The 25900-nt window shown below is 43.1% G+C and overlaps 1 protein-coding gene across 3 annotated transcripts in view; it reads left to right on the top strand.

The window, feature by feature from the left end:
- MED13 (mediator complex subunit 13) overlaps positions 1-25900 on the top strand; it is a 94894-nt gene that overhangs the window by 31533 nt on the left and 37461 nt on the right. For all 3 annotated transcript variants that reach the window (XM_020786808.3, XM_020786805.3, XM_020786803.3), the window contains exons 4-7: positions 18016-18161; positions 21444-21641; positions 23428-23610; positions 24991-25153. In XM_020786808.3, coding sequence (XP_020642467.3) covers positions 18016-18161; positions 21444-21641; positions 23428-23610; positions 24991-25153 — 690 coding nt within the window. The remainder of the gene's footprint in view (positions 1-18015; positions 18162-21443; positions 21642-23427; positions 23611-24990; positions 25154-25900) is intronic.

Genomic DNA, 25900 nt, shown 5'->3' with positions numbered 1-25900 from the left:
GTCACTGGTTTAAAAATAGGCTTTTCTTGAAGGATGATATTGGCTTTCTGCTTGTTGGCCCCTTAAGGTCAGAGATGGTTATAATTTTGCCGGTTCAGATGAGTACCTGATAAAGGAAATCACCATTGTAAAATGTGAAATCTCAGGGTGAAATGATAGACTGTGGTGACCTAACCTCTGAAAGGAGCAAATGTTTCAGAAGCTGTTCTTTTAGTATTGGTATTATTATTATTATTATTGCTAAGTTTTAAAAATAATGTAATGAATAATAAACCGTGACTGAAAGGGCAGAAATAATTAGCCTTTTAAGTATGCCACACTTAGTCTGCCCCCTTCACATTTTCCCATTGACATAGCCTGAGGACATTCTTGAAGGGATTCCATAGGAGAGTTCAGACAGCTTTTCTCAAGTGTTACTCTTACGGTTTAATTCCAGCTACTTCTCTCTTTTCAGTAGCTCCAGCTGAGGAGTGTTTCTGCTTTTTCTAGGGAAGCTGGGCTTTTTCCCCTCCTGAGAAAAGCAGGCATGTGGTGCTTCTAGAAAGAAAAAAAAACCAAACGCAAAATGTGTGCAGACTCGTTCTGTGAAGGAAATATTTTGCAGAGGGGAGAAATCAAGACTCATCTATTTATTTAGTACTTAATTGCATATTAGATCCACCCCACCCTGAGGAAAACTACAGCTACTCCAGCTCAGTCTGGAGTGGCCCTGTGCCCCACCTAGTGGGTTCCACCTCCAGTTTAAGGCTAACCACGTGAACAGAATAGCTGCTTAAATAACGTGATGCTAAAATGTTATTGGAGTATAACTGATTCTCTACATTAGAATTGCTTTAAAAAGAGATGAAGCCCCCAATATTTTGATAGTGTTTTACAATTATTTCCGTTATTTTTTTTCTTGAAACATTGAATGAAAACTTTTTTTTCCTGTCGGAGTGGGTTAGGGAATTGGAATATGGAATTTGCATCCAGCCTAAATTTGCTTTACATCTTGAAGAACATGTGATATGTGTATTCACAAGTAACACAATAACCTACTCCATTTGATTATTATACGGCTATTATTATCAGATTATTAGTCTATGTACAGTACGTTAGCGTTGTTCATTCTGATCTGCAGTAGTTCTCAGTAGACATTCTGATGAGTTGTTTTCTGAACTTTAGGGGGGAAAAACTGGACTTGCTAGGGATTGAACTTGCAACCTCCTACATGGCTTCTTCCGAAACATCTCCACCTTTTAAAAATTAAACCAGTTTTATCAATATCCTCCAGTTAAAAATGAAGCTTCAAGATACCCAGGTTCTGGCAGTGGGGAAAAATTAGAAATAGAAACCAACAGTGTAGAAACGAAAGGAAGATTTTATTGGCCACGTTAGCAAACAGTGCGAAACAATAGTTGTTGAGTGCTGTGCAGGGAGCACCCTTTGCCAGCGTGAGTGAAACCTCGGACTCATGCAGACACCCTTCCTTTTCTACCCATGAGCGGAGGAACCAAGAACTATCACTTAAAACTGACTCTGGAAGTCAGTTTCCAACAAGTCAAGAAATGAAACAGAAGTTGGCAGAGGATGCTGCTCTTGCTCGTGCAGCAGCAGAAGGAAGAAGGAGACTGCCGGGTGTTCAAGAGGCTTATCAGTGTAAAACGAAACCCTAATTTATCAGGGCATGGGGGAATGGGGCCATCACCTGGCCTTAGGAACAGGGTGAAGGCCTTGTGCTGCCCTGGAGAAATTCAGCTTAGTATCCTCAACGTATGTGTCGTGGGTGTGCGCATCAAGCTGAGTGTCATTCAGGTGTCGTTTTTTGCTTCGTGAACCAGGATAGAGCAAGAGCAAACAGCCCGTAAGGTCCCTTCACCAATATGGCAGCAGTCTTGCCTTTCGTCCAGCGCCAGTTCTCCTCTTCACACATAAAGGCCTTGGCGCTGTGTCGCAAGGAGCTTGGCAAATACCCAGATGGAGCCTCTTTAGGTATTTGGTTTAGGAGATCAACCTGGGCGTTTGCCAGGCGTATTTGCTCCTGCCGCACAGTGTCAGGGCCTCTGGATGAGACAAGTGAGAAGCAAGGCAGTAGAAAGGCCGTGGGGCTATGTCGCTAGAGCAGGATTATTGGCTCTCTCCAAGGTCGGCTCCCCTGCACCAAATTTCACAGTGTGGGGCAGCACAAATCGGTCTTGCAGCAATTTATTTTTGAACAAAAAGCCTAAGGGAAATTGTTTTGCCTTCTGTAGGCATAGAAGTCTCTATCCCTTTTGCCTTCAATAGGCTCTGGATTTTTTTTTACACCCCACATACATACTTGCATCCCTACCTAGTTACCTAGAATTCAGATCCCAGCGCAGCTGTTCATACACACGTATATACACATGTGTGATGTGTAGGTAAAATACAGGTTTTTGGTGAGCCAGGAAACTCACTGGGCCTGGTCCCTCTCAGTTAGTCCGGCCTGCCTCATAGAGTTGCCGTGGCATAAAATGTGAGAGGAGGGACGTGCACCCTGGCCTAAATTTTTTGGAGAAGAGGTGAGGGATGAACGCAACCAATCAAGTAATCCATAATATAGGGCTTCAGCTAATTTTTCACAACCTCTCAATAAGGCGCCTTGAATTAAAAAGCAAGCCATTCTACTGTAATATCTGGATAGCTCAATGAGTTGAAGCCGTTGCTGTCGAGCCAGGAGTTGGCAGTTTGGTTCCCTTGTGTGCCTCCTCGGAGAAGGGCCAGCTCGTGTAGCCGTGTGCCAGCAGCACAACCCCAGAATAAGGGAATCGCAAGCTGTTAGCTTCAACTTGATGGCATCCAGTTGTTATTGAGTTGTGCTTGACTCGTGCTATTTGAATTTCACTTGCAGTCAAGCCAAGGTCCAGTGGTGTCTTTCAATGTCCAGCACCAGTAGAACTGGGGATTCTCCCACAGCAGCCCTCGGTGACCCCGGAGACCTCCCTCCTCCTCAGGGTTTCCCACAGAGCAAAGGTGCATGGGAGTGGAAGCCGTAGAAGAGAAGGGGGGGGGGTCATGATTCTTGTGGAAGCAGAAACAGGTCTAGTAGAAGCACACCATGGGGTTCTAACCCTGTTGATAAAATTTTGCAATCTGTATTGAGATGTCTCCATCTAAAACGTATAGCGTGCTGTGATTGGGTTCGTTAAAGACCTGGAACAGTTCCTGTTTTTTGTCGGGAAATGACGACTGAATCTCATTTGTTAACAGATTTATTTAATTTAACATTGGGTGAATCTACTACAACTTCTGTCGGTTCAAAACAACTAAGATCTGGCAACTGTCCAAATTGCGAGGACGATAACCCTGTCTGTAAATAGACAAGGTTCATTGAGGGGCTGGCCCAAAACGTTCCCGATCTGTGGGCTTCCTCAGCGGAGCACTCCGAACCCCGCATATTATCCCACAGCAAGGGTGTCTGGTCCAATCTCCTTCTGATGGTGGGTGGTTGAAGGAAGGGTCCGGCCGAATCACCTTCTTCAAGGGAAGACCATGACCGTCCATTCTGGGGCTTCCCCCGACGTCTTCTTTTCTTTATATTTATCTGGATCCGGTAGTAGCCCTCCTACCTTCAAATTAGGGAAATCTTCCAACAACCCGGCGCTTTCTTTCATATTCAACTTTCTCCTTCCCTCCTCCTTTCCTCTCTCCCTCTCTTCCCCCCCCTTTGTATATTGAACTGTCTCCTCCCACTTTGTTCTCCTGTCTCCTCCCATATGGGCAAAATTAATCCTTCTTCCCCTTCTCCTCCACTAGGCAGATTTCAATTTCCTCCTTTTTCCCCTTTGATTCCCTTCTTTTCTCCTCCTCTACATTCAACTCCTCACTTTCTCCTGTCTTCCCTACTTCTATATTTTTTTTCCCTGCTCAGACATCTCTAGCTGAGGGGACGGCTCACTCTGTTCTTTTTCCTTTGGGTCTACCGCACACTGCTCATACACAATATATTAATAACTTAGCAATGAACTTGACCCTTGGGGTTCCCAGCTGCTGAGCAATCCTGTTAGAACTGTAGCCTTAGAATGCTTTAATGCGGAGGTTGTTCATGCTTTGTCTTGCTAACTAGTTTAGTCCACGTGCTTAGTTAATACAAATGGTTGCATGCGGATCCTTTCTTAAAAAGAAAGAAAAAGCTTTCCCTCCCTTCTTTATTTATTTATCTATTTTTTTGGGGGGGGGGAATCCTGATGAATCTGAAGTGGCATCACGTACCAGCGGGAGGCCAGGTGATGCTTTGCTTTTTTTTGCAGTAGACAGCTGGAATGGAAAGCGTTGCTGTAAGTAGGACATTGCAGGATAAACAGCAGGAGCTGAGAGCATTGATCACATGGCTGTCTCTTTGGAATATTGGGTTGCTACAGAGACCACTCGGAGACAAATTTAGTATTTTACATCAGAGCAGCATTCCCCCCCCCCCCCGACTGTTTGCTTAGAATGCACAGCGGTTGTGGATTTGACTGGAAAACTTGAGAATGAGGGAAGCACTTTCCTCCCCCCCCCCCCCGATTATGGGTGTGTACTTCCAAGAAAAAGTACATTCTTTTCTAGCTGTTAAATTGAAGTCACAATAAAACTTAGCAGGAGGGCTCTACTTCAGGAAGGCTTCAGTGGAAAGCTCTTACAACATTTATTTATTTACATTTATATACACTTGTAGGTATTTATGTCTTTTTTATTTTAATGTCCTGTTTTTCCTCCCATGAACCCTGGCACAGCGTATGTGTTTATTGCATTTTATCCTCACAACAGCACTGTGAGGGATTGAGAGAATAATTTCTTTATCACAAAATTGCCTTGAATTTCATGGCTGAGCAAAGATTGGGTCTCCCTTGCCTGAGTCTGGCACTCTTTTACACAATAAACACAGCAGGTCTTCTTGTGTTGTTTACAGTTTTCCTGTATTAAAGGTGAAAACTTAACTTACGTCATTTCCCAATGTGATCAGAGATTAAAAGCATGTGTATTATTCTTTGTTTGATTAATAATTGTTGGCTGTTATTTGAGATAATGTGATATGGCACTACAGCACAGGAAATGATACAGTGGACCCTCGACATATGAAATTAATCCGTATTGGAACGGTGGCTGCAGGTCGAAAAGTCTGTAGGTTGAGGCTCCATTGGCCTACAATGCATTGAAAACTGATTAATCTGTAACCGGCCATTTTTGTTCCATTTTGGGGTTTGTTTGTTTTTCCCGGTCTGTAGGTCAATTCTCTGGCTGCAAGTCGAACTTAAATTTTGCTGCCAGAGAAGTCTGTAACTAGAAAAGTCTGTAAGTGGAGCCCTCTGTAAGTCGAGGGTCCACTGTAATTCCAAAATGCTCTTTTTGAAATATTTCATACGGTTCCCAAACTGTACAGAAGCCCACTTTTTATTGTAGTCAACATCACAACATCCTCCCCCCCTGCATACATCCAGCAATTGCTATTGCTTTCTGTCTTATTTCTGAGAAGACAGAACAGAAAGCCTCTGTTTCAGATCTCTTCCTCTCCCCCCCCCATGATAAAACTAGTTCAAGCAGTTCTATTAACCAGCTATAACTAAATGTTGTTATTAAATTGCAGCAGTAACAAAGTGTAGAAGTTTATACAGGATTCGGTACAATACTAAGCATTGATTAAGGTCCTGGAACATCATAGATTGTGCAGCAAATAAATTAAGTGAGAATAAAATATGCAACAACTTTATTGTGCTCTGTGTGTTGCACTCCTGTATTCGGTGAGCATGAAAATAAAAATTTGGTGAGGGTGACCCATGGAAGAGTGTGTGGTTGTTTTAATTGATCCTTGCAAGTTTTTCCACACATTTCCATGTGAGGTTGGCATTCTTTTCCTCAGAATCCCTTCTAGAACTTCTGGACAGCTCAGTTGGTTTAAGAATCTGGCCACAGAGCCAGAGGTTGGGAATTCAGTTCCCCACTGAGCCTCCTTGACAGGGACTGCACTGAATGATCCATAGGGTTCCTTCCGGTTCTGCTGTTCTAAGATGATGATTTAATGCTACAAGTAGCATAGCTAAATGTTATGCTTAATGTTAAAAGAGTTGAATGTTGCTATGTTTAAATGTAAATAAATAAAGCTGTAAGATTAGTCAAGTTTACGTGGCCTGCAATTATTGCAACAATGAAAAGACCTGTACCTTGATTTCCAGATGGATTTTGATATGGTTGGAAATGATTGATTTCATGCTAGAAATCACTCTTAAATGGGAGAGATGCTAGCTGTGACGAACCCAGGCTTCTGATTTTCCCTGGAGGTCTATAGCGTTCTGTAGGGCTCTTAGGGAGATGTTTCAGGCATTAAGACTCCCTTCCTTACCTAAGACTTTGGGTGAGCCAGCTGGAAGGACCAGACAATCAGAAGGAACAGATAATCAGGAGACTCAGACAATCAGCCGGGAGTCCCAGAAGATTTATGGTAGTTTCTGGGCATGACAGGGGGATTCAACTTCTCCTGCTATGCAGTTCCCAAAATCTCTGTATCTGTCTTTGTCTATATCCCTCATTTATATGAGAATCCTGTGTGTGTTTTTCCTTCTTAGTAGAATGACTATGAAGGTAGAGAGCTGATAATGTGCCGTCTATTTTAAAGATGCAAATTGCAGCCGAACAGGAACAAGTAATGATATTCTCTTCATGCCTGATAAGATGTGTTACACACAGCTCTTGCCACTTATGTGCTGAAAGGTGAAAATTGCACCCAATTATCCTAGCAGATATCTAGCTCTGATTCTGCTTAGATTAAGGAGCTGTGTGTGGTGCTGTAGCATCTCTATTCTAGCCGCTCTTGGTACGCCATGTACTGTTCTCAGAAGGCTGTCCGGTGGAAAAGGTGTTGCTAGCTAAGTAGCCACACATGTCAGTGGCTTCACCCCCCTTGAGAGTTGATTTTGGACCCAGCCTTTCAGGGGGGATAGGGGGATGGGATTTGCTGCCCTATCATTCCCGCTGGAATCTGGACAGGCTAGACAAACTGCATGCCTTCCCCGCAGGGTTGGTTGCTTTCTGACATTTGCATTGTGAATTTATTCTCTCTCCCCCCCCCCCCCAATGTGCCAGAATGATATCTCGGGCAGCAAGCGTAGATTTTGGCACCCTGGGCTTATCATGGGGAACACAATAAGCCAGAGTTCCTGGTTTACATATTATGGTAGGCAAACCATGGTTTATTCCTCTCCTGTTGCTGCTGGAGGACCTGAGCTGGGATGAGTTGGCACTAGATTGATGTGAAATCTGAGCTTGCCCTTTGTTTTTAGACTTGCAGAGAATGCTCCTTGTGTATGCTTTTGTATGACTGGTGTTTGAGAAAATCTTCCTCAGAGACGTGCACACTTCTCCTTAGTGACTTCAGTGTTACTTGTGTAGAGGTTAATGTGATGAACTCTTAAATTCCTAAACTAACTAGGTTTGAAGTGCAGCACACACTGGTTTACCCCTAATCCCTGATGTAAAGGATTGCTGAAGACTTTCGGCCATCGTTTGTATTGCTTTAGGTGCTGTGTGTACAAGAGAAAGGCCACAGATTAAGATTATTCATTTTTTTCATGAAGCTGGCATTTTGCAAGAAGCCACTGGCACTGCACTGAAGTCAGCAACTTAATCTTACCCTCCATGATGGATTGGTTAGCCTAGTGGGGGGAGCGCAGCCAATTCATCTCATGAAAAGGTTGTATTGGTTCTCAGAAGCGTCAATATTTGGGATACCCAAAAGCAACCCTATCTTTATAAGCATGTTTGCTGCTTATTTTGGTTGGTGTTGTTTTCCTTGAAGACATATTTCTCCTGGCAGTCTTACGTCACTAGATGGAGGTGAAAGAACTGGACATGTTTAGCCTTGAGAAAAGAAGACCGAGAGGAGATAGAGTAGCACATTTCAAATCCTTGAAAAGTAGTCCTACAGAGGAGGGGCAGGATCTGTTCTCAGTCATCCCAGATTGCAGAACACGCTATAATAGGCTCAAATTATAGGAAGCCAGATTTAGGCTGAATATCAGGATAAACTTCTTAACTGTTGGAGCAGTACGAAAGTGGATCTAATGACCTCAAGAGGTAACGAGTGCTTCAGTGCTGGAGGCATTCAGGAGAAAATAGCCATTTGTCTGATCTGCTTCGATTTGGTTTCCTGCATTGAGCAGGTTAGACTTGATGGCCTTATAGGCCCCTTCCAACTCAATTATTCTATGATTCTGTAGTAGATGATTGCTCCCCTCAATTGTAAAGTTTTCATGTTATTTCGGAAAGGCCTGATGTGACTGGTTAAACACGTGGTGTGCATTTTAGAAGAGATTTTTTAAAAAGGGTGTGTGTATGGAAATGATTGGTTGTATTTAATCTGAGAGGCCCTTTACAGCCTGATACAACTGTGGTGCTGAAACACTTGCGCAGAATGAAGTTATCTCTCGCTCTCATCTTCCTAGCAAGAAGTGTGGCCTTGTAAGATCAGCATATTGGCACCTGCTGTTTGTTTGTTTTTTCTCTGTGTGTGAAATCATAATCCCCACATGTGACACAAGAACTGTTTTACAGCAGAATGATGAAATGCCGCTACAGTGGGGTTTCTTGTAGCCTAGAACCACATGCAACCTGGTTTGGGCCAGTATGTGGTGCCCCTCTCTCTCTGCCCCTCCCCAAAGCATGTTAAAAGACAGGTGTCGTATCCTTTGTTCGAGAAAGCAGATGAGCGGAAGAAAGCTGACTGTGTTAACGGCATAGGATTTGTTCCATCTAAGCGTCTGCCACGGGGTGACTGCAGCTCTCACGTGGTTATGGGAACCTACCATGAAGATGAGGTCATTGTTGCTGAGGCTGTCCAGGGAGGGGAGAATCTGGCAGCTCCTATATTCTTACAGACTTTGATATAAATATGTTCTGATGGAAAGGGGCAAAAAACAGCGCTTTTGATTTTGATTAGAAATATGGCTAGATAACTTATCCCTGTGTGCATACACATTTCCCCTTCTTATGCCCTGTAATGGATAAACCGGTAATTCACCAACCTTTTCAGCCTGCCTTTTTTTTGTAATTTTAATAAACATGGGGCTTGTAACTACATGCAAAGAGCAAATACATTACTTGGTGACTTTCATTGGGTCTAAATCAGTATCTGTTTGGAGCTGAGTTTAGATCAGCAAGTCCTTCTAAAGAGTGACGTGTGTTGCAGGTGGTGGAAGGGCACAATTAATAGAATTTGCATAATTGATAAATGGGAAGCAAGTTTCATGAAAATCATTTGGCGACGTGCTTCTCCAGAGCCTTGGGTAATCCTCAGAATGATGGCATTTGCTCTGAAGAAGGCGCTGTTGACTGCCACTGTCAAATTACGCTAAGCTAGTTAAAGCTATTCAAGCCGAGTAACAAGCATTTGAATATATTATAACCTGATTAATACCAGAAGTGGAGAACTACATTTGGTTATCAGCAGAAGGGGATTTCTAATAGAAAACAGGCATTTAGCTTACTAAATGTAAGTCTCTTCACTTTCAGTAACACCCTAGCATCGTTATATGGAGTCCAATTAATCATAAATGTGGAATTCATCTGTTTTTGAGTTTTTTTGTTTTTTTGCTAGGGACATCTTTTATTTCAAACACAGGTTATAGCAGGAATAGGAATGCTGTATGGAGTAGCTCTGGAAATGGCAAAGGACTCCCAATGGGAGTTCATATTGAACAATGTCCTGAAAGTAATTCTGTTACTCAGTCTCTTTCCATTGTTTGAAGAAACCAGGTTGGTTAATTTTATTCATTCAATGGCTTTAGAAGCTTGCCTATTTCTATTCTAGTTGGTTTTCCCAGTTTTCTTGGACTCTTGATTTTAGTTAATGTTGAATTGAAGATTAATTAGCTTGAAGAAGTGGACTTGTCCACGAAAGCAGACATTCAAATATAGCAGTTAATCTTTTAAGGTTCCACAATGTTTTTGTCTCCTTTTTAATTTTTCTTTTGTTTTTGCCTGATGCAATTAAATTGACACTCTTCAGTGTGCATCATACCACCTTCCTAATAAGTCAGATCAACGCCATCCACCATGGGTTTTTTTTAAAAAAGTATAGAATTGTGGTTCAGTGAAAAAATGCATGGAGCGATTTTTTATCCCACTGTCTTCTATTAGCTGGGGCAGAAAAGTACCTCAGTGGCAAAAAGCTGTAGGCTTATCGGTACAAATTTTGTCCTAGACATTTTTGTCTCTTAAAAAGAAAGAAAGAAAGAAAGAAAGGAAAAACCTCTGCATAGGTAGTAGCTGACTATTGTTCTCAACTCAGGTGACTGTGTTCTGGAATGTCTGTCTTGTAACTCTGGTTCCAGCATGGACGCATTTGGCTGCTCTGGAGTCTGTTTTCTCCCCCCAGGGCCTTCCTCTCCTCTCCCCCCCCCCCAGGGACCACAGAGGCCAACCAAACGGCGACTTGGCTTGTAAACAAAACAAAACAAAAAATGTGGCTGGACCTCGGCTTTTGATTTGAAGTACATAGAGCTTGTGTGTGAGAGAAAACGGTGCCGTGGCTGACTGTGACCTATTTAACAGGTGACTTTTGGAGCAGCCCATTTGCCAAATGAAGTTGGGGGACGGGCAGTGGAGCTCCGGGAACTGCAGAGGGGGTACATTTAGCCCCACGGCTGCATTTTGCCTGCCCTTGACCTAATTCTTTGTGGATTGTGCAGAAATGTGACTAGGGGACTAAAATACCCTGTTTCTGGTGCATGAGGGTTAAAGCTATAATCTTGTCCAGCCTCAAGGGTGTTAAATACAGAGAGTTCTTTCATATCGGATGCTCCAGAGTCGTATGTGCTGTGATAATGCATTACCACTTTTCTGTGTTACATCCGACTCTTGTTCTCATTGTAGAGTGGACAAAATTGCTTGTTAAGAGCACATGCTCAATTTACTTTAGAAGTATCCCTTAATTAATTAATAAGCTACTACTAATATTAAAATTTGATAAATATGTTTCCATTGATCCAGAGGTCACACAGTGTGTTCACTCATCGTAATAATTAAAATTGGCTGAAGTAAGTTGATTGAAATTCACAGTGCCTATAGAGATAGATGATACCTGTTTACTCTTTATTGTAATGTTTCATATTTTTTGTTACTGTATCAAATGCAAAAAAAAAAGAATATTGATGTTTTGCTGTAGCAGTACAGTAGGACCCCCATATTCATGGAGTCAGTATTTATGGTGTCGCTTATTTGCGGCTTGTTGAAGCCTTGACTCTAATCTAGAGATGGGGGCATTCGAATACGAATATCCCTGCACAGGTGGCATTGACGAAGGTCCAGCCCCATGGGGCCGGACGGTCCACTCACCGATCCGCGGTGGATGGCGCGATTGTACAAATGGCTCTGCAGCGCACAATCTGCTCACCACTCCTGGCAGGAGGACAAGCCTCGCTGCAAGATTGAAGAGTGGTGAGCGGATTGCACGCTGCAGAGCCATTCGTAGAATCACACCACCCACGTCCGCAGCAGATCGGTGAGTGGACTGTCTGGCCCCATGGGTCTGGGCCCTCGTTAATGCCACCTGTACGGGGATATTCCTTTACGAATGCCCCCATCTCTGCTTTCATCCCTCCCCCTTACATGTTGCATATACGGTTTCTTCATATCCTCAGATTCAGGCATCTATAGTAGATCATGGAAACGATTCCTCACAGATACGGGGGTTCCTACTTCATAGCTGAGTGCGTCTCCGTTTAAATTTCTGGCATCTCTGAGTGAGGATGGGGAAAACTCCCATCTGAAACGCCAAATAGTTGTTAGAAGTGAACGCAGTAGTTGAGCAAACTGGACCTGCAGTCTCACTTGTTATTAAGATAGCTTCGTACAGGGATCCATAATTGTTCATCACGGTTTCCTGGAATATGACTAACCTTGCAGTATGTAATAGAATTGTCTTCCTTTTTCCCAGAAGACTTTTGTAAAATTCTTTATCTCCTCTGCAGATAAATTTACTGTCAGGTTCTGTCAACTTTGCAATGTTGATTATTTACTTTTTAAAAAATCCAGGAAAGTATTCAAAGAAGAATAATTTGGGAAGGATGTTCGCAGTCAAAATAATTGCAAGTATGAAATACATATTTTGCCTTCTGTCTAAACTAGTTGGTGATTTTCATAGTCGGAGAAATGGCAGTGTCTGAATAGACTCTCTCCAGAACCCAATAGCGTACGTCCATGAATTTAACAATAATTCTTTTTTCCAAGGGCAATTACAAAAGGCTCTTCAATTTCTTTTTGTATTTTAAAGTGGCAGAGGGGGTTATAAAATGTTGATGATTATTTTGTAGCCATCTCTTACAGTTTTTATTTAAATGAAAATATTTCTGAGCAACAAACTAGCTAGCTTTCTCATAGTTAGTAGGTTCGATTAGATGATGACTAGGAGTCTCCTTCTGACATTTATTCCCTGTTCTGTAATAAATGAAGCCTCTTTGAACCCTTGTGTGATACATAGAGACTGTTGACATAGCAAATATACCTGGAGTTTGGAATGCTATTTTTTTTAAAGAAACCCATTGCCTTATTACTTTGAAGCAGACAGATGATTGCTGTCTCAAGCATTGTGTGTTATTGACACATTGCATTGTGTTTACCAGCACAGGAGAAAAATAAAACAGGGGAATACCTCTCCTCTGCTTGATAACGGACCATTCTGATACTGCAACTAGAAACTATTTACAAAAGTATTAACCAAAATGTGTAAGGTGAAACGGAACAATGTTTCCCTTGTCATTTAGAACTGACAACAGCATTAAGTGTGCAAAAATTACCGGTATTTCAAAGTGCTGCTAAAAATGATCATTAAAAGTAATTTATGGAGATAGTAGAAAGTGTTAGTCTTCATGTAACTATTTGTTTCATTACTTTTGAAACGGTGTTGCTTGCTGCTTCCCAAACTGGACTGTTTGGGCCTCAGTGTTCTTGTTTCCCCACTATCCAGCTTTTGAAAGGTCGGGCCTCTCTTGGAGCGGTGGATAAGGAAAATAATCAGTTTAGAATTTACTGCGGCAGAGGCCTAGTCTTGCTGGAAAGCCTTTGACTCTTGGGCTTATCTCTTTGTCTTGTACATATCTCCAGATAAGAAAAGGGGAGAGTTAATGGGTGAGGAATGTAGTTTTGCAAAGGCGGGGGCTAGGTGCTCTTTCTTCTTCAGAGCTACAGGGAAGGGACTCATGGCAGGATCTTAAAAGCCAAATATCTCAATGTGGGGCGAACTCTTCCGGCCAACAGAGATACAAGGTGGTCCGGTACAGTATGGAAACGTTAAATTGGCAGAGGTGAACAAGGTTTGCAGCTTGTGTTTAAAGGAACCCTGCAGATTTCCTTCAAAGCAAGGTATTCTGGTTAAGGTACATGATCCTCACATGCCTTGTTGGAAAATTGAAGTTTGTTTTGTAGTGGCAGCTCTGCTGAAATCTGTCGGGTTGTAGAAAACACACTAGTACACAGACACCTCTCCATCTAGCGTGTTGCCACAAGGACCTGCTTTTGCACAGGAATCTTTTGCACCTGCCTTAAAGATGCCCAGGATTGAACTGGCCACTTTCTTTTCATACATTCCTGTATTTCCTTCTAGCAGTCAACAGGAAATCCTGTGACTTAGTGTAGTAAGTTGCAACTAGAGTAGGTCCATTGAGTCAGTGGAAAGCAGAGAGGAATTGACACACCAGATCCCTGCTGATTCCGTATATTTCTTACTTTCTGGACCAACAGGAACTTTCTCTTCTATAGATTCTTCGAGATAAAGCTGTATTGAAAAGAGTGTGCTTCTTAATTCTGAGCTAACATGATTCAGAGGCCAGGTTTGTGCTGTTGTTAAAGTCATATCAGTGGGAAATATGATTTAAATTACTGGTTTGAATCTGCCCCTTTCCCCTAGTAAATTAAATTGCCTTGATTTTAAATCAATCCACCTTTGAGATTAATGCGACTTGAAAGGGCTTCAGTTTGATGCAGCTACCCTGGCTGGATAAACTAAGCCTGCTAACAGTTCACCCCTCTTGTGAATAAAGTTGCTTTGTGACAATGCCATCTTATATTTTTTTTCCATTGCTTTTTAGCTGTAGTAAATATGATTAAAAACATACCACGGAGACATGCATGTTAGCAAACCATCAGTGGGGTAAATCCAGTCAGTTCACTGAAACAAATGGAACTTGTTAATCAACAACAAGTTCTCTTGATTTCAGTGGGTCTGCTTTAACTGAATTTAAATTTCAACTTCTGTTCAAATTTGTGGCACCATAAAGATTAGCTGGCTGGAGCTGGTTCCAGGTTTGCATGGATTTCAATCAGCTTCATCAGATGCAAGGTAATTGTAAGATCATTTGGATAAACTCTAATGACTGGTGTTCATTGTCTTAGATTTTTGTTTTTGTTTTTTGATCTCCAGTAAATGTCTTCCTTGGAGCAGAGTCCTTTAATTTTCTAAGGTTACCCTGGATTGTTTTCAGTAACAAAACAAAATCAAAGCCCCAAACCCTACCATTTTCCTGCAACGGTTCCCTTGGCAGGTGGTTAGTGTTTTTTTCTTATTATTGTCAACCTTCTCATTAAAGATAGCAAGCCTCTAGAATGGTCAGAGTGTGGCATTCTCCCCGCTGAAGGCTTGAATGTGTTTTAGTAAACTCAGATTGTCTCTCTCTCTTTCTCTCTTTGGGGTAGGGAAAGATTTTGGCTGTGGTGGTTAATCTAATCAGTTTATTTTCAGTTGCCTGAGATAAACTGCTATGATACAGCTGCATAGCGGCTGGCATGTGCCCAAGTCAGAATGAGTGCTAGAACTGTTGTAAGCTAATGCTGGAAGATCCAGCGTGGACTGCCTCCGAGGTAAGGACAAAATCTTTGCCATGCAGTGAGAGGGTTGGGTTTTGGTTTTGTTGTTGTTAGCGTGTGGGATATTTTATTTCCTGGAGCTCACTGCTGTTAGAAGGAAAGATAAGACAATAGACAGGAGCAATCAAGACTGGTAGTGTGCAATTGAAGCAGGAGGGAAGCGGGAGGTGTAAAACAGATAGTAATTGTGGCACCAGCTGATGGTGTGTTCACAAGATGTCACTCCTGTTTCATAGCGACTTTGAAGCCTCTGTTGCAGATCCAAAAGGCTTGTCATGTGGAATTCCTCGATATGTAAATTTATTTGTTCTATGAGAGCAGGCTTGCTCAGTGCATTTTGGAAAGACCCAGAGTTTTGCTTGGGTGTGTGGATGGATTCTTGGAGAACGGAAATAATTTCCAGGGAGCTGAAGAATAGATTTGATCAAGTAGACAGTCTTGTACTGAAACACAGATCAGCACCGTATATAATTGTGCTGTGATTTCAAGAAGATGAGTGGTGTTGAACCCTAACCCTTTGTGTGTCAGACTTTGCTTTGTAATTCTGAATATGCTGTCTTCTCATGTATTTGTGCGGATAACGAGCAAGCAGAGAGGGGGGAAATCAAGGCTGTGGTTTTAAGCTCTTTTTTCCTCTGGATTGACTACAAACAAAGCTAGCATGAAGCCCGGGGGGGGGGGGAGTCCGTGTGGGTGAAAGTGTTGTTGTAGCCATCCCACAAAGCTTTGATTTCTGCTTTTGTGCGTTAACATGGTAAATATAGCATCTGCACTATTCTGAGATTGCGTGAGGGCATAGAAATGACATTAAATTTTTTTTTTTTTTAAAAAGATCACTGAATGCTAATTTTAACACACTCAGGATTTTCCTTTGTATTAGCTGTCCTTATAATCCCCCCTCCCATGATGTCTGTAGAGAGGAAGAAAGCAAGAAAGGATCATCTTATCTGTAATTTTTTGAGAATCTCCTACTAGGAGGGCCCTCGCCACAGTACATAAAAGAGAAAAATGTTGCGGCCACTAAAGCATGCACATTCATTCAAACTTTCTACTATTTTTCCCCCATGTTCTTGTTTACATTAAAATCAGTAAACCTCAGACCAAAACTTTGCATTTTATTTCTTGAACCTTCCTAGTTTCCCTGCAGAGCAAACAGCAGAAGCCTCAGGATGCTTTGATTTCCATTTTCAGAAGTATACTGTAACTTGTCTCATCTACATCTGAAACGTGTGTTTCCACTTCTAGAGAAGAGAATAAATGTTCATATCCCCCCCCCTTTAAAAAAAATACACCTGCTGTACTGATTCCTCATTTTATCTTTATGGAGAAGTTGCCATCCTCATTTTATAGGTAGAGAAAACACTCCTTAGCACCTTTTTTAGGACTTGTTGATTGCGGTTCTATGGGTCTCAGCAATGTAGACATCTTCCAGGAAACCAGTCCTTTTAACTGGCAATATTAGGTGTTGAACCTGGGAGGATGCTGTGTCGTTGAGTTGTAGGACTTTCCCTACAACTCCCTAGGATCTCACTATTTTAGTCGTTGTTCACCATCCGCAAGGAACTATGGGGGCAGTAAGAGACGGTTAAGGTCTGTAATGAGGAATTCCAGTATTTTTACCAACATCTCTAGATTCTTTAGAAGTCAGTGCTAGCTAACTTGGGAAGTATACCAGTACACCTTGTTTCAGCCATGTAGATGCTTGTATACTCTGGTCTCCTAAGATTGCCCAGTGGCTCAGGGTGAGTTCACACTTCATCCTTTTAAAAGTGTGTCCTTAAATACATCACAGGGGTGCACTTGAGCATGCAGAGTGTGACTGTGCCACAAGAAGGCCTTTGTAACCATGTCAGGGGGTGGGGGTGGGGTGTCCATCACTCTTCCTTGCACTTCTGTGGCTGTTCTTTTTTGCAATGTGTAAAATAAACCTAAGGTGGTCTGTGAAGCTGTGTCCCCTGTAAATGTAGGCCTGCCTTACCTTGCCTGTTCAGTGGTTTTGTGCAGAAGTGAAGCAGGAGGCAAATGCCTTTTTTAAAAAAATGTGCCTTTCAGATACGGCGGTGTGTGTGTGGAGGGAAAAAGGTCTTGTGAATGGATTATGTGTTGGAGATTCAAACATCTCTGTTTGGTTTGGGATCGTTCAGAATGAGTTACGTTGCTCTGTTCTGTTTAAGGATTGCTAGAGTGCTGTGAACCATGCGCTTTGCTGAGCCTGTTACAACTTAATTGAAGGGACGCATGTCTGACTGTTTGGCAGAACCTTTTGTTTTCTGAAGTGTTGATTTGTTGTTGAAGATAACAGACTGTAAATAAATAGATTAATTTTACACAGTCTGGTTAAATATGATTTCCCCTTAAGTGCAGTAGTTTATGTCTTTGGTTTTCTTTTCACTATAATTTGATTCTTTGCATTGAACGTTTTGAGACTAAAGACTCGTTTTCATTATCGTTTCTATAAATGTGAACAAAGGAACTTTTTAGGTGTCTGGATTCTGCGGAGCTGGATTCTTCACTGTGCCTCCTTGACAGGGGTAGAACTCAGTCTGAAAGATCACTTCCAGCTCTGCAGTTCTAAGATTATGATGATGATGATAATGACGACGACTAAACCAGTAATAGTTCTTGGTGTAAGACTCTTGTCTAATTTGAAAGCGATTGGCTAGTTTTTTTGTTTCGGATGCTAGAGCCCATAGCCTCCTGACTTAGAGCAGATGTGGCCGAGATATGAGTCTGGCAGAGAGGTTGTTAGCACTGCCGAACAACGTGCTGGATCCCCACTACCGTCGTCTTGATCCCCTAAGATTCCCTCTGTGACCTCATATGGATCCCAAGAGCATAATGGTGAAATGAAAGGACAAGGCAGGTGGCTGAAAGTGTGGTGCCATATTTTGCCTTTGTTGTTGTCAGTGTTGCATATACTGTAATGGTTTTGGTGTTGTTATTTTTTTTAATGGGGAGGAGGAGGAGGATTTGGCCATCCAAGCAAGGGTCTGTGAGCACATTGGGGCCTGCTGGTACCCTGTTGAGGAGCCCAGCCCCCTGCCCAGCACTTGATCCCAGGTTGCTCGCTTGGCTGGGATCAGGAAGAGAAGTTGCACCTTTTTTGGCTCCCTCAAACATACTGTTGAACGTGACCCTTTCTGTGTGCCATGCAGATTGATTGTCCTTCTGCTCTTTCCTCAGCGAGCACTTGTCCTGCTCCTTCACCTTCTTCTTGCATGGGGACAGCAACGTTTGCACCAGTGTGGAAATCAACCAGCACCAACCTGTCTACTTTGTTAGTGAAGAACATCTGACCTTGGCCCAGCAATCCAACAGCCCATTTCAAGGTAGGTTTCTTCGCTAGTGTTATAAATTCACTTTGACTAGTATCCTGTTGTGTAGCTCTGCTACTGTAATGGGAGTGATGTCACAGGCAGTTAGAGATGTAAAATTTCTTTAAAAATTCCTTTTTTCTTTTCGGGAAAAAAAACTTTCTGGAAAAAAATGGAAATTTAAAAAAAATCCCCCTTTTTTAGTAGAAATTTTGAGAAATTTTACATGAGTTATTACTTCAGTTCTGTTTTGTGCACAACTAGTATGCAGTGAGTAGAAGCAGCACCCAAAATTGAAGCAGGGACTCTGTACTCAGCAGCAGTCCTCCTGTCACCAGTGACATCATTCCTGCTGCACTTACATAGTTACCCAACAGGATTCTGGCCATTTTTCTCTTCTAGGCTGTTATTAGTTATGTCAAGAAAGTCTCAGCTGCAGAGTCATAACCTAGAATGGAAAAAAATGCCCCAGGTTCTTCGTTTTCTTGGATTTTTGGTTTGTTTTACCCTTGGTCGTAAGATCGAATCCATGCGACGGAGTGAGCACCCGTCGCTTGTCCCAGCTCCCACCAACCTAGCGGTTTGAAAGCATGCAAATGCAAGTACTGTAGATAAATAGGGACCACCTCGGTGGGAAGGTAACAGCGTTCCGTGTCTAAGTCTCACTGGCCATGTGACCACGGAAGATTGTCTTCGGACAAAACACTGGCTCTATGGCTTGGAAACGGGGATGAGCACCGCCCGCTAGAGTCGAACACGACTGGACGAAAATTGTCAAGGGGAACCTTTGCCTTACCCTTGATCCTTGTTACAGCTTTGTCAAGGGAAGCTCTTTATCTTAAAAGATTAATTGTGAAGTTGGCAGTGGTTTTTGCCGTGTGTGTGTGTGTGTGTGTGTGTGTGTGTGTGTGTTGGTTGCCTGTTGTGTGCTTGTAACCAAGTGTGCAATCCAAGGGTTGTCCAGGCACAGGGAAGACAGCAGGAATGGTAACGTAGGCCAGTTAACAGAGTTTTCAGTTTAGGTTGCATGACTGCAGTAGGATTCTGGCCATTATCTGCAATCTGTAAATATCAACAAAAGTTGTCTTATTTATCGATACTTGCACAGTTTTCAGTATGACAATCTTTTTCTAAGTGCCATATACGTCTTAGGCATCTTAAAATGTGAATGCAACATTCATTATATGTACACTAGCTTCAACATTTTGAGTGTACATTTTAGGCCTGCCTGAGTTTGCTATCCTCACCCATACCTACTGCAAGCTGGATTTTTAGCAATAAATATTTATTTGAAGAAATTGAGAAACTCTTCAGCATAAAAAAGGGGGAAATCATCAATCATGAGCTAATTGTTAAGATAGTCTGTTTTAAGGCTCTTGAACTTTGGTGCTTGAGTTCTGCCCTGTAAACCAGAGGTTCTGCATGCAGTAAGTGGATCCTTATCTGTTTTATTCCTGGAATGAACCTGAATATTTTTTTAAAACTGGTTCTTCTGCGTGCACATCTAGGGAAAAAAAAAACATGTTCTGCAACTTTTCATCTGCCAACTGCTAAGGGGTGGTTTTCGTAACGTAGACCAGTTCACTGCACTTTCAGGGTCCATCCTTCTTCTGTTACCAGATTCTCCCCACTTTTATTTTATTTTTTTAGAGAACTCCTTTTTTAAAAGGAGCTTCAGAAGGTGGCACTGTTCCTTTCTATTTAAGCTATCTATCTATATAGGAAAAGAAGAGAAAAGTTCCTCACTTTTTAAAGGGTTCTGCCTTATCAGATCTACCAAAATATTGTTCTCCATTGCTACTGTTCTCTTATGCAAGGCATTTCTGTGTCAGATGTTCAGATGGATTAATTTCTAGCTGCTGTTCTGGTACATTCATTCTTATGTAACTTGCACTGTTTCGGTGCGCATACATTTTAATGAGAGACAGTAAGTCCTTGGCCTGAAGAGTGCCAGTCAAGGGTGTTGCCTCGCTGCTGTGCAGCATGGCACAGCGCAGTCTACCCTTCTGATTGAAGATGCCCCGTGGGTTGTCCCTCTCTAAGATTTTAATTCTTGTACAGCAAGATCCTTGCCTTGTATGGGCTTTGTTTCTGACCCATGAGAATTCCAATGTTCTGAGATTAGGGTGAGCATTGTTGCTGAATTTAGGGTATCATGTACTTGAATCAGTCCCTCTGTCTCCTCGACATAAGAAATGTTGGCTTCTTCCTCAAGGGGGGGGGGAGTCTTTTCTTTGGCTCCCTCTTTGGTTTACAAAACAAAAATGGCAGGTGACTCTTTTTTTGTCCTAATACGTTATACAGACTGGGATGAAAATGCACCCTGCAGAAAAATGCAGTAGATTTAGCATCATTCCCAGCTGGTTTTTTGTTCGTAAACATCCAAAGGACTATACATGCTGATGGCTGGAGTTGGGAGAGATTGCTTACACCTGTCGAGGCATCAGTGCCACAGAAAAAGGGTTCTCTATGGATGGTGAAGCCTTCCTTGTACATGAAATCGTAAAAAAAAACGTTCTTTCTATAGAGGTTGAACTATTTCAGGGTTATAACGCTGAGCAGGCACAAACCTTAAGTTGGTGCACTTCCTTCTCCCCCTTGCATACCAAGGTTAGAATCCTCCTGGCTTCTCGTTTCCATTTTGTCCTCACACTGGATCCCAAGGCACATAAACCTGGGTTAGCTTACAAACTATGAATGCAAACTATGTCTTAATTGTGGCAGACGACATTCTTTTACGTAGAGAGAGAGAGTACCTTTCCAGAGTTCATGTCTGCTCCATTTTGTGAAATGTTCTGCATTCACTTCTAAGTCACCAGAAGGCGTGGGAGTGGGTGAATGGTGACTCTTTTCTGCAGTCCGTTTTCTGAGGAGAGTGGGAGGCATCTCCCTTAGATAATTAAGCAAAGAAGAGATTGAAGGTTGCCCAGAGGATCCCACCCACTCTCCTAATTAATGACAGTGGGGATTGAAGGTGTTACTCTGCTCCACCTGACAAGCTTTAAGAAAGCCGTCTTAAATAAAAGGCTTGTGTAGCTTTATGAGGGGGAAGAAACCCTGGCTTTGGTACATGTCCAAAAATGGGGCGTGTAGTCCTTGAAAAAATCTATTAATGTATACTTGCTGGGTGCATTTAGCGAGTTACAGAAATATGGCCTCCCCTTTTTACCAAGCTTATCCATCCCACAGACTTGTCGCTTAAATCATTGCCAGGAATTTGGGGAGTATATTCAGTGGTTGCCACTGTTCTTATCGTTTGACAAGTATGACCATTTTCTCCTTCTTTGTAACTTCTAGTTATTCTGAGCCCGTTTGGATTAAATGGTACGCTCACGGGACAGTCATTCAAGCTGTCGGACTCGGCGACAAAGAAACTCATTGGCGAATGGAAGCAGTTCTATCCGATCACGTCGAACCTGAAGGAAGGACTAGAGGAAAAACATGAGGAGATGGATTGGGAGGATGATTCACTAGCTGCTGTGGAAGTCCTTGTTGGTATGATGTCTTATTTCTGGACTGGCAGATGTTATTTCTCAGCCCAACTTGCTTTTGTAGGGCCGTTGCCCAGATGGCATAAAGGAGGGAGGAGTCCCTCTAGGCCATCCTAGAAACACTCGGGGGGGGGAAGGGGTAGAGGCAAAATATAAATAGGAATAAGAAAATTGGGTCTTTTAGCTTTGACTAGCCACCAAGATTTGCAGCTGTTATCTTGTAGGGAGATGGAACTGTCCTCTTCACATAGTGTCAGAAAAATACATAAGCCGTGTCGGGGAGCATGGAATTATTTCTTTTAAAAAAAGTAGAGGGGGTGGCAGTGAGATGGATTAAAATTTAACCGTCTTCACTCTGAAGAGTGGCATGATCGTTATGGGCCAAACTAGACTAGGATTTACGACCAAAATGACAAGGAGTTTTACTGCTTTAGCGGAGGAACAGAAAAAAAGGTAGATAAATTATATTGCATCACTGACAAGGAACATGCTTTTAGTTTAACAGTGGGCAGAAGAATAATTGAGGCCCAGGCAAAATGATAGCGGCCATCCAGGATTTATAAGCGGGAGCGGAAACAGTCTCAGATTTCATAGTCAAGGAGAGCCGTAAGCCATGTGGTGCATAGGCTTGAAGGGGAGCTGCTTGTAATTTTCCTAGCCATTCAACAGGCTTTTCTGCAACTCAAAAAGGGGGGGGGGGACCCTGGCTATATTAAACAATTCCCCATAGCTTTCAGTAGTTTTATTAATCATCTGCTAATGGACATCATGTGGAAAGTAAAGGGGGCTGAGGTGGTAGAGTGTAATGACTCTGAAGCTCTTCACGAGAGACAGTGCCGGGGTGGCATCATGAAGGGTGTATACTCACTTTCCGGGCTTAAGGGACGCTTAAGGGTTAGGCCTTCTTGTTTTCCTTTGAACAACGAGGGTGATAACCTAGGTTAGTGCTTCCCAGCCTTGGGTAATTTCACCTGACCTGGTGCTTTCTGGATGCTTTGGACTACAGCAGAGCTGTGAGATGAGGGAAGCTTTGGTCTCGCCTCCCTGGAGAAGCAGTTGGTCGGGGAAGGCTAGCTGGGAGCGAGCGTGGGCAGATTCCAGATTTGTGGGGTTCTGTATTCATTTCTGTTTTGCCTTAAGGGCCTTAGCTTCCGCTGCGCCTAAATACACAGACGGATAGAACATAGATTTGGGGTAAAGGGAACCTTGTTTTTAATCGGTCAACAACTTCTGATCAAGAATTTGCAAAAGGTCCCTCATCAGGTTGCAATCAATTCGTATAGTAAATAATGCTCAGTGTGGACTCGTAAGCTTTTGCTCAGACTCCAGATCGTACTGAATACTGTTGAGCTAGTTGCCTCTCAACGAAGCCTACCTCACAGGGTGGTTGTGAGCTTCCAGGTCAGGGCAAAAGACCTGAGAAGGCTGCTGGGGGAGGAACCATGAAATGTAAATGGAACATTTTGGTTTGTGGAGTCTTTAAAAAGGGGGGGTGTTCAAGGGGGAGCAAGAGACAGTGTTGTCTAGTATTTAGAGGGTTCATCTGGGACCTGGCTTCAAATCCTGACTCATCTGCCTGATGCACTGGGTGACCTTGGGACAGTTACATCCTCTCTCAGCCTGATGTACCTTACAGACTTGTTGGGAGATTGAAATGGTCGGGAGTGGAGACACATGGGCTACTGTGAACTCAGTAAGTGTCAATATGGCAAATAAATAAAGACTAGCAGTCATGTTTGTGCCTTGGCTGAATATCAGTAATCCATAAGCTTATTTCTTTTTCTTTCTAGCTGGCGTGCGAATGGTATACCCAGCGTGCTTTGTTCTTGTTCCTCAAACCGACATTCCTGCTCCTAGCACTGCTGGGTCCAGTACCTGCTTGGGTGTCCATCAAGTGCCTGCTTCTACCAGAGACCCAGCGATGTCCTCCGTTACTCTAACTCCACCGACGTCCCCCGAAGAAGTGCAAACAGGTGTCATGAGTAGATGATGTCTCTCTCTTTCCCCTCCTTTCCCCCATTTTGATACAGCTCTCATCTAAAGAAATGTTTATCCCCTTCTGCTCTGCTCCTAAAGTAATGGATTGATACCACTGGTCTCTTCCCAGTGTACCATATTGAAATCCAGCAGTGTGCCTGCTGCTGCTGCTGGCCTGCCGCCCCTCCTGTTTTGATGCAGCTATATATATTTCTGTATAAAAGACTTTGGTGTACGTGCTTCAGTTCTAGGAAGGGCCCCCAACAGTGGTTTACAAATGGAAGCTCACAGTTGTCAACAACAGCGTCATCCCTGGTCTGGTGAACCAGATCATAGAGCAGCAGCATGCCAAAACAGGCTCGTATAATCAAATCCACGGACTGTGGTGCTGAGGAGCAACATTACTTAAAGCGCCTTTGCTGCTTATGGGGTGCGCGCTGTAGCTTCTCCATCCATGGTGTTTGTGGCTCAAAGTTTTGAAAGAACTGGCTAAGCTCTGAGTTGCCTCATCTTCCTTCCATAATTGTGACATGCCCCTGCGATAAGGAGCAACCTTAATTATCACCTTGTTGATGGCAATTGCTTTTCAAGGTTGGTGGGAGGAGAACGGAGCGAAGATTACAAGAGGAGTAATGTGACTCCGGGGAAAAAGAGGCATACCAGCACAGGGCCGAGAGCCTGCCTTCCCCTGAGTGTGCAGCGTTGTGTCTTACATTTCCCAGTAACCAAATTCTTTGTCTTGCGCCCAAAGCAAATGTTACCGGGAAACCAAATGCCGTGTTTCATGTAAACTGTTGGTACTTCTTTTGGATTCAGATTCTGAGTGTACAGCGTGTATCAGTCTTGATTTTTGTATCGTGCTTGGAAAGTACAGCGTATTGTAGAGAACACAGAAAGCATAGCTTGATGCCTGTTTGGAATTAAGCATGGGGTCGCTTGGGGCTTATGCAAGGCCTGGTGTAATGTGGTGGATCCCCTTGGTGTAAACCTTTGAAGGTAGGGAGCTGGAGCAACTATAGAAGGGCCAAGTTTAATCTGTGTTTGAAGCAGCCTCCCTTGTCGGTGATGTTTCATGCTTTTTTATCCGTCACAGCTCTATGCCGTTGGCCTGTTTGCCCTGTGTAGGATGCAGAAGGACATTTCTGCCAGAAGATGGCATCTATCCCATAGGAAGACGAGTTGGCAAACAAGCCTCTGATGGGTTGAGTGGCCTTGTTAGGTCCCAGAATAGTGTTTTCCACAGTATAAAAATCAGTTTGCAGACAGTTTCAGAGTATGGGCTTCCTGGTGGTGTTTTTGTTGTGTCAAAACAGGATGGCTAAAGTGAGTGCTCTGGTTAACAGCTGCATTCTCCCCCCCCCCTATTTTTTCTTCAGTTGATGCTCGATCGGCCCAAAAATGGGTGAAGCTTTCTTCTGCTTCAGATGCATTCAGCAGCGACAGCACGAGCCACCACGGTGGCCGGATCCCGCGGAAGCTGGCCAATCAAGTGGTTGACCGAGTCTGGCAAGAATGCAATATGAACAGAGCAGTATCCAAGTATGTGATGATCATTCTGCTTTAGACCTTAGAAGGGGGGGATGTAAAGTAAAACGCTGTTGCTTTTAAGGGTTTCAGGAAAAGAGGGGACGTGTTGCTTCATGAATGGCCAGAATTGGGAGAGACGGGGGCCTGTTGGATACTGCTGTGCTCCTATATCTATTGCCACAAACCAGCACAGTGGGAATTGAAGTTGGCAACATATCCAGGGCTGTGAGAGTCTCACAAATAGTCCGGTGTTTTTTGTTTGTTTGTTTTTTTAAAAAAACACCTGACACAATTATTTGCAGCTCAGGCTTGTGGAAAGATGTCCAGAGAAGGTTAAAGTGGTAAATCAGAAAAGCGGGTGCATTTAAAGGATAGGCAGCACCAGTCCTTTTTTCTTCTCTTGGATCTTCTTCCATCAACCAAATAGGTAACCCCTCGCCCTGGGAGAAGGGGGCGTTCCCATCCTGTCCTCCAGCTGGTGCTCTCGGCGTAGCCTCTCTTCTCCTCCCTTTTGCTCCCCTAGCACTATGAGAACCGATATACTGGTCTTTTTGGAATTGTGTTGGCTGGGGAAATTCTTACTTCTTCCCCTCGCTTGCTTGCCTAAGGTTGGTTCCCGATTAGCAGGGTACATTTTGGAAATTTGCCACAGCAAGTGTAACCTAATGGCCGGAGCTTGGCTGCGAAACCAGGAAAAATCCTCCATTTAAATCTTGCCTGCCACGGACTTGACATAACGCACCCTGTGGAACAGGAGGA

Source organism: Pogona vitticeps, chromosome 7, assembly GCF_051106095.1.
Source record: "Pogona vitticeps strain Pit_001003342236 chromosome 7, PviZW2.1, whole genome shotgun sequence".
NCBI classification, from domain to species: Eukaryota; Metazoa; Chordata; class Lepidosauria; order Squamata; family Agamidae; genus Pogona; species Pogona vitticeps.
The sequence above is the reverse complement of the archived record's forward strand: the minus strand, read 5'-3'. Positions and strand labels throughout refer to the sequence as shown.